We start from the raw sequence: 14299 nt of genomic DNA on the forward strand, positions 1-14299 counted from the left end.
TCAAAACAGGAGAATTAGAATAGAGAAAGAGTTTAATTCACACAGAGGCAGCTGTACAGGAGACCATAGTTTTATTATTACTCAAATCAGTCTCCCCAAAAACTTGGAGACTGGGGATTTTAAGGATAATTTGATGAGTAGGGGGGTCAGAAAGTGGGGAGTGCCAATTGGTCAGGTCAGAGGTGAAATCATAGGGAGATGAGTTTGTCCTCTTGCACTGAGTCAGTTCTGGGGTGGGAGCCAAACAACCAGATGAGCCAGTTCATCGATCTGGGTGGTGCCAGCTGATCCATCAAGTGCAGGATCTGCAAAATACCTCAAGTAGTGATCCTAGATTTTACAATAGTGATGTTATCCCCAGGAGCAATTTGGGAAGGTTCAGAATCTTGCCACCTCCAGCTGCATGACTCTTAAACCATAATTTCTAATCTTGTAGCTAATTTGTTAGTCCTGCAAAGACAGTCTGGTCCCCAGGAAGGAAGGGGGTTTATTCTGGGAAAGGGCTGTGATTGTCTTTGTTTCAAAAAACTAACTATAAACTCCCAAAGTTAGTTCAGCCTACTCCCAGGAATGAACAAGGACTACTTGGAGGTTAGAAGCAAGATGGAGTCAGTTAGGTCAGATCTCTTTCACTGTAATAATTTTCTCAGTTATAATTTTTGCAAAGGTGCTTTTATTATTGCTTGACTTCTTGACTATAGCCATGCTAGTGGATGTAAAGTAGTATCTCATGTGGCTTTGGTTTGCATTTCCCTGATGGCTAATGCTGCTGAGCATCTTTTCATGTACTTATTGGTCGTTTGTATATCATCTTTGAACAAGTGTCTATCCATATCCTTTGCCCACTTTTTAATTGGGTTATTTGTCTTTTTATTACTAGATATAAGAGTTCTTTATATATTCTAAATATAAGTCCATTATCAGATATATGATTTGAAAATATTTTCTCCCATTCCACGGGCTGTCTTTTCACTTTCTTAATGGTATCCTTTGATGCACAAAAGGTTTTAATTTTGATGAAGTGCAATTTAACTGTATTTTTTGTTGTTGCTTATGTTTTTAGTTGTTCTATCAAAGAAACCATTGCCTAATCCAAGTGTTGATGAAAAAGCCAAACTCCGTAAACTATTTGAAGAGATTAATTCTGAGCCAAATGTGAGGACCATGACCCATGATACAGCCTCAGGAGGTCCTGAGAACATGTACCCAAGGTGGTTGGGTTACAGCTTGATTTTATACATTTTAGGGAGAGAAGTTACAGGCAGAGACATTAATCAATACATATAAGGTTTACATTGGCTTGGCCTGGAAAAGCAGGACATCTCAAAGTTCATGAATTTGTGTTGGGCCACATTTAAAGGCATCCTGGGCAACATGCGGCCCATAGGCTGCAGGTTGGACAAGCTTGCCTTAAAAGGTATCAGACTCTTAGTTAAACCTCTCCTAGATCAGGAAAAGGCCTAGAAAGGAAAGCAAATTCTCCACAGAATGTAAATTTTCCTCACAAGAGACAGCTTTGCAGGGCCAATCCAAAAATTATGTCCATGAAATATATTTTGGGGTACAATACTTTGATTTCCTCTAGGGCCTGTTGTCATGTGATGTTATACCAGAGTCAGGTTGGAGTTGTTATCTTATTGCTACAAAGAGTCTGTTCTGTCAGTCTTAGGATTTCAATATTAATGTTAATACTGGTCAGTTATGTCTAAACTCCAAAAGGGAGAGGGTATAATGAGGCATGTCTGACCCCCCACTTACCATCATGGCATGAACTACTTTTTTGGGTTTCTTTGGAATCCCCTTGGCCAAGAAGAGAGTCCATTCAGTTGGTTGGGGGCCTTAGAATTTTATTTTTGGTTTACACAAGGTCACAAAGATTTACACTCATGTCTTCAAAGAGTTTTATGGTTTTAGCTCTTATATTTGGGTTTGATCTTTCTTGAGTTAACTTTTTTATCACCATAATCTTTTTTTTAACTTTTTATCTTGAAGTAGTTTTAGATTTACAGATGAGTTGCAAAGATAGTACTGAGAGTTCTCATATGCCGTTTGCTGAGCTTCATGTCTTATGTAACCATAGTGTAATTATCAAAACTAAGAAATTAACATTGATGAAATAAAGTTAATTAAACTACAGATTTTATTCAGATCTTCTTTTTCTGTTCCAGGATCCAGTCCAGGGCACAAGGTTGCCTTTAGTTGGCAGGTCTCCATAGTCTACTTCAATTTGACAGTTCCTCTGTCTTTTCTTGTGTCCCAAGACCTTTACACTTTGATATGTACTGGTCGAGCATTTTGTAGAATGTCCCTCAATCTGAGTTTGTCTGATCATTTCTCATGATTAGACTGAGGTTAAAGATTTTTGGGGATAAATACCACAGAGGTAAAGAACCCTTTTCACCACATCGTATCAGGGATACATGGTATCAATATGTCTTATTGCTGGTAACATTAAACTTGATCACTTGCTTAAAGTGTTATCTGCCATATTTCTCTACTGTAAAGTTAACATTTTTCACTTTCCATTCTCTACTTGTTAGAAGCTACTCAGTAAGTTCATCCCACTTCACTCAAAGGGTGAGAGAGAATTGAAGAATTTATGGATATATCACCATCTTTTTTTTTTTTTTTTTTTTTTGAGACAAGGTGCTTGTCGCCCAGGTTGGAGTACAGTGACGTGGTCCTAGCTCACTGTAGCCTCGAATTACTGGGCTCTAGTGATCATCGTACCTCAGCCTCCTGAGTAGGTGGGATTGCAGGTGCATACCACCACACCTAGCTAATTTTTTTACTTTTTATTTTTTATTTCTGTAGAGAAGAGGTCTTGCTATATTGCCTAGGCTGATCTTGAACTCCTGGCCTCATGCAGTCCTCCCACCTTAGCTGAGATTTACGGTCATGAACCATTGTGCCCAGCCCACCATAGTCTTTTATACTTTGAACTTTCCCTAATAAAATCTTCTATCAAATATAATTCATTTTGATCTAGGGAGCAGAGTATACTTTTTTCTGAATGGCTTTCTAGCTATCTCTGCACCATTTAATGAGTAACCATTTCTTCTCCCTAATTTGAAATGGTTTCTTTATTATATACCATATACCTATGTGTATTCTATTTCTGAACTCTTTATTCTTTTTTTAATTATTCTATCCCTTCTCCTATAACAGACTTCTAATGAATATAGCTCCAAATATAAGTTTTTATATCCGTCAAGAGTGGTTTCATGGGAGGATTCTTTGTCTTTTTTTAATGATAGGGACGATTATCAAGATGAACAGGGGCTGAGAAGGGAGTCAAAATTGAAGATCAGAAGGGATGGTATCAGATGGAGGAATGTCTCTAGACAACGGGAGAGATAAGCCTTGTCATCCAGCTAGAAAGATTTACCCCAGTGGAGAAGAATATGGCCTGTTTCACTATATTCATTGAGTACAATCAATGGGAGAAAAGACATCTCTTCTGCTATAAACTGAGATAATGAACAAAGTATGGGCACAAATACAGATTATATTAGAAGTTACTGCCAAGGAGTTGAGAAAATTCCCATCTAATTGCTTCTGTCTTTACGAGGTTTGATGCTAGGGTACCGGCCCTGGATAAGGGAAAGAAGAGGTGGAGTTGAAGGTTTGAGGACAACAGAGAAGGTTCACTGAACATTTTTGCAGATAAATTTTTGCACATTTCTGTTCATTTCCATAAAATACTTTTTGCTGACTCAAAAATGTATACATTTTTAAGGATATCAGAAGATACTGTGGCCAGGCGCAGTGGCTCACGCCTATGATCCCAGCAATTTTAGAGGCTGAGGCAGGCAGATCACTTGAGGCCAGGAGTTCGAGACCAGCCTGGCCAACATGGCAAAACCCCATCTATACCAAAAAAAAAAAAAAAAAAAAAATCCAAAAATTAGCTGGGGGTGGTGGTGCACACCCGTAGTCCCAGATACTCTGGAGGCTGAGGCGTGAGAATCGCTTGAAACCAGGAGGCAGAGGTTGTGGTGAGCCAAGATTGCACCACTGCACTGCAGCCTGGGTGACAGAGTGAGACTCTGTCTCAAAAAAAAGAAGAAGAAAAAGAAGAAGATACTGTCTTAAGAACCTGACCGTAAAACCAAGTTTGTGCTTAAAGCCATTGAGCTAACACAGTTATTATACTCCATATTACTCACAAAGTGTTCAGCTTTCATGACTAATCCATAGTTAAGCCTGACATGAGCTAAATTGAATAAATTTGCTTATTAGTTTTAAAATATTTAAGATTTGAAAACATTGCTTTATGAGAAAAAGCTATTCAAATTGTTCACCTAGGAAAAATTATAGTCTATTTCACTGTACTCATTGAGTATAGTCATTCATTTATATTTTTTCAGTCTACTGAAGAAAACTAAAGGAAGATAATAATTTTCATAATTTTTATGCAGCATATCAGTGCTTTCATGCCTTAAAAATTAAGAAAAATTATCTACCTCTATGTGCTACAAGATGGTCTTCAACTTCTACTGTGCCTCGAATTACTACCCATTATACTATTTATCCCCGGGATAAGGACAAGAGATGGGAAGGTAAGTAATAATTTGTGTACAATTCCTGAGACTTTTCTGGATACTTTGTTTCATTTTGTGGAGGAGAGTATTATATTTTTCATAACTTAAAAACATCTGATAATATTTTATGGCTTTACCAAGTCACATGCTGCATAATGACCCTTCAGTCAACAACATGACAACATTTATGATGGTAATCCCTTAACATTATAATGGATCTGAAAAATTCCTATCACCTAGTGACATCTTTTAGAACATAGCTTCGAGACCATCGTAGCTCAACACATTACTCAATTATTTGTGGTGACTCTGATGTAAACAAACATACTCTACTGCCAGTTCTTTAGAAGTCGACCATATACAATTATGTACAGTACATAATACCTGATAATAAACGACTGTTACTGGTTTATGTTTTAGTGTATTATACTTTTATCATTATTTTAGAATGTACTCTTAATTTTTTTAAAAAGTTAACTGTGAAACAGACACAGGCAGGTCCTTCAGGAAGTATTCTGGAAGAAGCTACCGTTTGCGTAGGAGATGACAGCTCCGTGCGTGTTGTTGTCTTTGATGACCTTGCAGTGGAAGAAGATATGGAGGTGGAAGATATTGATGATCCTGACCCTGTGTAGGCCTAACTAATGTGTGTGTTTGTGTCTTAATTTTTAATAAAAGAGTTTAAAAGGTAAAAGGAAAAAAATTTTTAAATAGAAAAAAACTTACAGAAAAATGATATAAAAACCATTTTTTGTACAGCTGTACAATGTGTTTGTGTTTTAGCTAAGTGTTACTACAAGAGAGTCAAAAAGTTTAAAACATTTAAAAGCTTATAAAATAAAAACATTAAGCTAAGTTTAATTTACTGATGAAAAAATTTTTTTATAAATGCAGTGTAACCTAAGTGTATAGTGTTTATGAAGTCTATAGTAGTATAATGTCCTTGTCCTTCACATTCTCACGGCTCAGTCACTACCAAGAACAGCTTCCAGTCCTGTAAGTTCTATTCATGGTAAGTACCCTGTACAGATATACCATTTTTAAATATTTTATACTGTATTTTTGCTGTACTTTTTCTGTGTTTAGATGTGTTTAGTTACATACATACTATTATGTTACAGTTGCCTACAGTATTCAGTATAGTCACATGCTATATAACTTTGTAGCCTAGGAGCAATAGTCTATACCGTGTTGCCTAGGTGTATCATAGGCTGTACAATCTAGTTTGCGTAAGTATGCTCTATGATGTTTGCAAAAGGGCAAAATTGCCTAATGATGCATTTCTCAGAAAGCATTTCTGTCATTAAGCGACTTGTGACTGTATTTTACACAAGTAAATATTTGCTAAATGTATAATAATAAATCTCAAAGCCAAGAATTAGTTTATGGAAACTGAAATAAAGTATGTACTGGAACAGAACCTAAGAATATAATCATACTAATACAGTAATATGCTTAATATAATTATTGTGCAAAACACAGGGAGAATTTCCATAAATAATGCTCTAAAGTACAGTGGATATTTTTTAACTGTCATGTGATTTATCATGTGATTATTGGGTCATATTAATCCCAGAATTTTTATTTCTCCCAGGAGTGAACATGGAAAGGTTTGCAGAAGAAGCAGATGTTGTAATAGTTGGTGCAGGCCCTGCAGGGCTCTCTGCAGCTGTTCGTCTAAAACAGTTGGCTGCGGCACATGAAAAGGACATCCGCGTGTGTCTAGTGGAGAAAGCTGCCCAGATAGGAGCTCATACTCTCTCAGGGGCTTGCCTTGATCCAGGTGCTTTTAAAGAACTCTTCCCAGACTGGAAAGAGAAGGGGGTATGACAAATTGTTTTTTATACAAAGTCTAATCTTTTGTAATTGTATTTCAGTAATTGTTCCCAAATTACTGGAATATAGGAAACCCTCTTCATGTAACTGTGTTTTTTTTTTTTCCTTTTTTGAGACGGAGTTTCACTCTTGTTGCCCAGGCTGGAGTGCAATGGCACGATCTCAGCTCACTGCAACCTCCACCTACAAGGTTCAAGTGATTCTCCTGCCTCAGTCTCCCTAGTAGCTGGGATTACAGGCACCTGCCACCACGCCCAGCTAATTTTTGGTATTTTTAGCAGAGACAGGGTTTCACTGTATTGGCCAGGCTGGTCTTGAACTCCTGACCTCAGGCGATCCACCTGCCTTGGCTTCCCAAAGTGCTGGGATTACAGGCATGAGCCACCACGCCCAGCCCATGTAACTCTAAGGGAATAATTATATACTTTTTAAATTAAAAAAAAAATTATATCAGAATTGTAATTTATGATATTAACAAATATTTTTGTGTAATGCTTTCTACATGTATTTATGTAATGGATATATGAGAAGATAACTTGAGAAGACCTTTGAATATTTCTTGGGAGGCATTTTGTATTTTGAGAGTATTTTTAAACTTGTTCTTTAAGTCTTTGTATGATTGTTCTTAATGAAGTAATAATTTTGGGGACAATGCAATATCTAAAGCCAAAGAGGATAACCTGATTTTCTGAAGAAACATATTAATATGGCTTCCCATAACCTAAGCAGAAAAACCACAGGTGTGATATAGACCAAGAGGACCAAGTCCAAGTTTTATTTTCTTAAACAAAATTTGTATGAATTTGGCTAAAATCTTAGACTGTTAATTTTTTCTTCTCTAAGATGGGTTATATTATACCTGTCCTACCTCCTAGATTAGATTATTCAGTGGTTGTGAATATACTTGCAAGGATCAAAAATTATATAAATATCATCTGTATTCTTTCCATATGGAATAAGTTGAATTCCAAAAATTTCATCTGTGCTCTCCTTTCTGAAATATCAAGCTCCCTTAAACTAGAAATACTTTAATTGGGCCCAGTTGAATTTATCCTTTTGATATTATATCAGAAATGGATATTATTGAATTAACATTGACATAATATCAATTCTAATAGAAAATGTTTTTCATGTTGAAGCCCTTTATTGCTTTGGCACCTTTTTTTTGAGACGGGGTCTCACTCTGTCACCCAGGCTGGAGTACAGTGGCACAATCATAGCTCTCTGTAGCCTCAACCTCCGAGGCTCAAGTAGTCCTCCCACCTCACCCAATCTCAGTAGCTGGGATTACAGGCGTGCGCCACCACACCCAGCTAATTTTTGTATTTTTTTTAGTACAGACGGGATTTTTGCCATGTGGGCTCAAATCCACTGGCTTCGTCCTCCCAAAATGCTGGGACTATAGGCCTGTGAGCCACCACACAGCCTTTGGTGCCTTTTAGTGTGTATACCCAGCAGGTACAATGTCAAAACATGTTAATTTTCTTTATCCAAAAGGAAAATAAAACTTCTCTTACCTTTCACCAACCAGGAAGTTTCAACTTAGAGCCAAGCACCTTGGCTAACCTCTCTACAGAGACAAAAAGACATGATGGTCACATTTCAAAGATGTTTCCAAGACTCCCAAGAAATATATTCCTGGGATGCAAAATTGGCAAGAGGTTTGTTTAGATTTTTAAAAGATTCCCAGCTGGCTGGGCGTGGTGGCTCATGCCTGTAATCCCAACAGTTTGGGAGGCCAAGAGGGGGTGGATGACTTGAGGTCAGGAGTTCGAGACCAGCCTGGCCAACATGGTGAAACCCCCTCTCTACTAAAAATACCTGGCCAAAGTGGTGAAACCCCCTCTCTACTAAAAATACAAAAATTAGCCCAGCATAGTGGCAGGTGCCTGTAAGCCCAGCTACTTGGGTGGCTGAGGCAGGAGAAACACTTGAACCCAGGAGGCAGAGGCTGCAGTGAGCCAAGATTGCACCACTGCACTCCAGTCTGGGTGACAGAAAGAGACACTGTCTCAAAAAAAAAAAATAAAAAAAGATTCCCATACATTTCAGACAGAGAAAGGATTTATAGTGACAAGTTTTATAAAGGAAATGCCAAAAAAAAATTAGGGGGGAGTTCTTTTTTTGTCATCAGAGTACATTTTACAGTTTTTTTGTATTTATATTTACACTTGCAAATATAAACTAAAAACATTTCTTTTTCTTCCTTTATTTCTAGGCTCCACTTAACACTCCTGTAACAGAAGACAGATTTGGAATTTTAACAGAGAAATACAGAATTCCTGTGCCAATTCTTCCAGGTAAGGTATAGTGAATATTCATAGAACTATGGAATTCCACAGCTGGAAGGAACTACATTTCATCTGGCGAAATTTCCTCATTTTGCAGATGAGAACTGAGGCCCAGATATTTGAAGGACTTATCCAAAGCTATACAGCTAGCTGGTGGGAAAGCAGGACTAGAACTCAGTTCTTTTGTCTTCCAGTCTAGAAGAATTGAGACAGCCTTGTAAGCCAAGCAGGAATTTCTAACTTAGTGCTTTAATGTTGTTTGTAATGTAATAAATTAGAACTCTAGACCAAAATTGTAGAAAATAAGTTGAAAGTGTGACCATCAATATAGCACTTACGTAGAAATACATATTGATTCGAAATTTTAAAGTATTTATGTTTTTGTAATGTCTTATCAATAAAAAGTCAGTTTTATAAATTAAGCGTATATTTATAGGGCTTCCAATGAATAATCATGGCAATTACATTGTACGCTTGGGACATTTAGTGAGCTGGATGGGCGAACAAGCAGAAGCCCTTGGTGTTGAAGTATACCCTGGTTATGCAGCTGCTGAGGTTTGTATAGTTTTGTTTTGTTTTTAATATTCATAGGAACTCTCTTTTTTTAATAAGTGGTGAATTTTATAAAGTTGAAGAAATAAATATTTTTTAAAAGCCATGGGATTTTAGAATTATAAGATTAGAAGGAATCTTTAAAGTATCTAATCCAAAGAGTACTTGAATTCCTGATGTTGTACCCCCATCAAGTGATTGTCCAACTTATGATTGTTCACCACAAGGGACGAAAAATTGTGGATTGTTGGTAACCTCTTCCTTATTTTGAACAGAACTTACCTACAGTTTTATACTATCCAGAACAAATCTATGCCCTCTTCCAAGGACAACTTTCTAATTATAATTATTCCCTGCTCCCTCTTCCTCCCTATCTTTACTGTGGAATTTTTTTCTTTCCCAGTGTAGGGGTGGTATAGGAGTTAAGGGAAAGGTTTGTCTCTGCCCTCTGAAGGTTCACCAGAAATGAACTGACAATAGACAGAGTAATAGGAGAAGAAGCATACAGATTTATTTAACATGCATAAGCACAAGAGAATGATGACCCAATAACCCAGTGAGGTCCAAATGCTTATCCACCCTTCATCAGAAGGGAAGGGGAAATTCGGTGTTTAGCAATCTTGAGAGGAAGTGAATGATTTTTAGGGAGAATGAATGCACCCAAGACACAGAAATTAACTTGTAAATGATTCTCTTTGGAATTTGAATAAGCCTGAGAGGCAGGCATGATCTTATGAAAAAGTGTTTGTTTAGGTGTAGCTGCTTATTTCTGTTTTCTTTTCTGAAATACATACTAATAATAAGATTTCAGGAATGGGATAGAAGACCATTGTGTTCTCTTTGTCAGGTCCAGTCTTAAAGTAGAGAATGAAATTATCAGAGAAGAGCCGCATCCAGTGCTTTACAAGAGATAGGATTGAAAGACAGGAGGAGGGGAAGGTCAGAGAGACCTTGAAGCTGCTGCTTTGGTTTAGCATGCCAGAGTGCCATATTTGAGCCTATCATTTTCTGAGCCCCAGTAGCAGAAAGGTGTGATACCCTTCCTTACCCATCACAAGGGTCACAGCTGACACTCCTGTAACAAAAGACAGGGTAACAAGAATAACATAACACATTTATTTAACAAAGTTTTACATGATATGAAATCCTTCAGAAATAAAGGCCCCAAAGACCCAGGGGAAACCATTTTTATGCTTAGGTACAATAAGAATGGACAGCCATGTTGAAATGTGATTAGACAGAAGGGTATGATCTAATGGTAGTAGACTGAGAGAGGAAGCCAAGCAAGGCCTGTCTGTTCACATTCTCTTTGGCCTTTTTGTGTAGCATTTCTTCCTCTGAGGTATGGCTGGAGCAGAACTCCTCTGGAATGAGAGTTTTCAAGGGGAAAGGGAGAAGTAAGAAAATAGCCTTTCTAGGTTTTATGGCCTGTATTAAGGGAGAGGAGTTCTGGTTTCTATGACTCACCTTGAGGAAGAGGAATCCTGGTTTCTGTGACTTGCTTTAGGAGAGAAAGAGGGATGGGAGAAGGTTAGAAAGACCTTGTTTCTGAGGCCTTCCAGTCTTTCTTCGGTTCTAGGTACTCAGCATAGGGGCTGAGTGCCAAGGGAAGACTTCCCCTCACCCTCTGAAGGTTCATAGAAAACTCACAAGAGGCAGGTTAGTAGGAGGAAAGGCATACAGGTTTATCAGCGTGCATGAAGGGAATATTACAGAGTGATTACCCTACCACACAATGGGGTACAGTTATATGCCTTTCTTGGTAGGGAAAATGGAGATGGGGAAGTATGGATGACTTTAGGGGGATAGTAAGTGATTTTTAGGGGAATTCAATGGGCTTGAAGAACATACAGTGACCTGGGACAAAGTCTCTTGAGCCTGCAGAGAAGACAGTGGTTTCTGACAGAAGGCTGTCCAAGTTTATAGACAGACTTCAGTCATTCTTCCTGCAATATGAGTTCCGTTCATGAAAACTCAGGAAAGGGACCAGAAGTAATTGTTTGCTTCTTTGGTAGGCCCATATTTTAGGAAGATAAGGGAACTTCAGAGAACAACTTCATCCTGTGCTTTGGGAGAGACAGACGATTAAGAGACAGGGACAGTTGGCCTGGGAAGGTCAGAGAGACATTGAAGCTTCTTCAGTTCAGCATGTCAAAGCACCATATTTTGGGATATCGGTTTCTGAGCCTCAACATCAGCATGCCAGGAACATACTTTTTAGAGTATTATCTTCTGAGCCCCAGCACTAGCTTAAATATTCTCAGTTCTTTCAGCCATGATGGTACATAATTTGAGTTTTGAGTTCTTTCAGTATTCTTGCTGCCAACTTCTGAATGGATCCTCTTTTTATCCCCTTTACAAAGCGGCACCCAGAATGAATAAACCACTTCATGTCTAGTGTAGAACTGTTATCTTCCCCATTCTAGAAACTGGTCTTCCATTAATTCCCTCAAAGTAATTACTTTTTTGGCAACCACATCACACTATTGATTCTTATTTTGCATTACTGGGGAAATTATTAAAAATAAAATCTTGGCCAGGTACGGTGGCTCACACCTGTAATCCCAGCACTTTGGGAGGCCAAGGCGGGCAGGTCACGAGGTCAGGAGATCAAGACCATCCTGGCTAACATGGTGAAACCCCGTCTCTACTAAACATACAAAAAATTAGCCAGGCATGGCGGCACATGCCTGTAATCATAGCTACTTGGGAGGCTGAGGCAGGAGAGTCGCTTGAACCCAGAAGGCAGAGGTTGCAGTGGGCCGAGATCATGCGACTGCACTCCAGCGTGGGCGACAGAGCGAGATTCCATCTCAAAAAATAAAAAATAAAATCGCCTGAGGACCCAGAAAAATTCTCCTCATAAATTATAAAAAAGAATGAAACAGGCCAGGCGCAGTGGCTCATGCCTGTTATCCCAGCACTTTGGGAGGCTGAGGTGGGCAGATCACGAGGTCAAGAAATCGAGACCCTCCTGGCCAACATGGTGAAACACCGTCTCTACTAAAAATACAAAAATCAGCTGGGCGTGGTGGCAGGTGCCTGTAGTCCCATCTACTCAGGAGACTGAGGCAGGAGAATCACTTGAACCCGGGAGGCAGAGGTTGCAGTGAGCCGAGATGGTGCAACTGCACTCCAGCCTGGCAACAGAGACTCTGTCTCAAAAAAAAAAAAAAAAAAAGACTGGGCACAGTGGCTCACGCCTGTAATCCCAGCACTTTGGAAGGCTGAGGCAGGCGGATCACGAGGTCAGAAGATCAAGACCACGGGGAAACCCCGTCTCTACTAAAAAAAGATTAGCTGGGCGCAGTAGTGGGCGCCTGTAGTCCCAGCTACTTGGGAGGCTGAGGCAGAATAATGTCGTGAACCCGGGAGGTGGAGCTTGTAGTAAGCCGAGATCGCGCCACTGCACTCCAGCCTGGGTGACAGAGCAAGACTCCGTCTCAAAAAAAAAAAAAAAAAAAGAACGAAACAGTTTTATTCTTGAATTAGCCTTAAACCAAGACTATGATGCATATCACAGGCCAAGACAGAAATCTCACCCTTTTAAATAGCCAGGCAGATACAATCCATTCATTACATACATGTTAACTGTTTTTACAGATACAATCTATCCATTACATAAATGTTAACTGTTTTTACTCTAAGGAAAAATTAAATGTTTTTTTGTTGTTGGGTTTTTGTTTGTTTGTTTTGTTTTTTGACAAGCAGGAAGTTACAACTTAGAGCCAAACACCTACCCAAATTCCCACAGACACAGGAAGACAAGAGGCATCCTTCTTGGTGTTCCATTTCAAAGCGATGGCTCCAAAGCCCTAAAAAAGACATTCCTGGAATGCAGTTTAAAAAGACTGCCATGTATCTCAGAGAGACAAATAAAGGATTTGCAGTTGGAAGTTTGCTAAAGGAAATGCTGAAAGAAAAGTTATTGGCAAGAAAAATTCAGTTTTTTTCTATTTGTTTTTACCCTTACAGTTTGTAAGTCAAATAAAACACATAGGTCCCTGTATTATACTGCTATAAATTTCTGTTTTCCTAACCCATATACATGCATTTGGGTTTTTGGACCCAAGTGTGGGATTTTGCATTTCTCCTTGTTAAACATTGTTGACTGCAATCAGTGTCAAAGTCAAAGGTAGGTGGTTTGTAGAATCCATGATTTTCACTTTTGGAATACATACATGAACACTTATAGTCACTTGTGCCACTCTTCTTTTCTCAGATCCTTAATGATTATCATCAACAGATTATTGATCTCTTTGCCAGGGTTTTTTGAGGGTACTCTGAGCCAAACTTCAGTTTAGTCTATAGCCATATTCTGCTGTTGATTTGTTCGTTTTCAGGATATCAAATAAAACCTTTATATTTATATATATATATATTTTTTTTCTTTTTTTGCAGGGATTGGGTTCATATCCATTGCTGCTAATCTTTTCTTGTACTTCTCCACGCCCATGCTTTCTTATAATCTGCTGTGTAATTGCATTGTACATTTTGTACTTTACTATCCAACGAGCATTTTCCTCCACAGAGAAAACAGAAACCAAGGGTTACAGACTATTACTATTTCTCCTCATCAGAATTACACTTTTGACCTATTTTCCCCCTTTTTCTTGCTCCAAAAATAAACTTTTATCATCCTTGGTCTGTCTTCAGCTTCTTCCTGTTTTGTTTTATTTTTTGTTTTTTGAAGTCTTCATTCATTTGAGACGTAAGCTTTCCTGACAGTTTCTTTCTCTCCACCTTCATGTTCTTCATGTGTTACAGGCCTCCATTTCAGATTCTTTACACATGATTTGACATCTGAAGGGCACTTCTTGTTTAATCTTACTAGTTTCCCTAGTAATCTCTCTAGTAGTCTCCCCCTTTTCTTTCTCATCAAGGTTGTGGCATTGTTTTCATTTCCCATTGTGCGAGCTCTGTTCTTTAATACTCTAGAAGGGAGTACCTTAATACATGTCTCTTTATTACCTGAACATTTTAAACTGTATTTCTATCATCTAGAGAAGATGTTCACCTTCTAAGAAACCTAAGGCTGTTTACTGTTTTTTCAAGATTATTATGAATTCCAAGGTA

The 14299-nt window shown here is 38.4% G+C and overlaps 2 protein-coding genes across 9 annotated transcripts in view; one reads left to right on the plus strand and one right to left on the minus strand.

The window, feature by feature from the left end:
• Window positions 1–14299, plus strand: part of ETFDH (electron transfer flavoprotein dehydrogenase) — a 38669-nt gene that overhangs the window by 3980 nt on the left and 20390 nt on the right. Inside the window, exons 1-5 of one of the 3 annotated variants that reach the window (XM_063638339.1) lie at window positions 4406–4562; window positions 5514–5556; window positions 6139–6368; window positions 8599–8680; window positions 9108–9226. In XM_063638339.1, coding sequence (XP_063494409.1) covers window positions 6147–6368; window positions 8599–8680; window positions 9108–9226 — 423 coding nt within the window. In that variant the 5' untranslated portion in view covers window positions 4406–4562; window positions 5514–5556; window positions 6139–6146. Of the gene's footprint in view, window positions 1–4405; window positions 4563–5513; window positions 5557–6138; window positions 6369–8598; window positions 8681–9107; window positions 9227–14299 lie in introns of those variants that run through there. The other 2 variants (XM_055276282.2, XM_055276283.2) reach the window with 2 other exon arrangements.
• Window positions 15–14299, minus strand: part of PPID (peptidylprolyl isomerase D) — a 47177-nt gene continuing 32892 nt past the window's right edge. The window contains exons 12-14 of one of the 6 annotated variants that reach the window (XR_010120580.1): window positions 12964–13038; window positions 10691–11289; window positions 10317–10587 (exon numbers count right to left, since the gene is read on the minus strand). The gene's annotated coding sequence lies outside the window, so the exon portion shown is untranslated. Of the gene's footprint in view, window positions 306–10316; window positions 13039–14299 lie in introns of those variants that run through there. The other 5 variants (XR_010120577.1, XR_010120579.1, XR_010120578.1 and 2 more) reach the window with 5 other exon arrangements.

This window comes from Symphalangus syndactylus, chromosome 4 (assembly GCF_028878055.3).
Source record: "Symphalangus syndactylus isolate Jambi chromosome 4, NHGRI_mSymSyn1-v2.1_pri, whole genome shotgun sequence".
NCBI classification, from domain to species: domain Eukaryota; kingdom Metazoa; phylum Chordata; class Mammalia; order Primates; family Hylobatidae; genus Symphalangus; species Symphalangus syndactylus.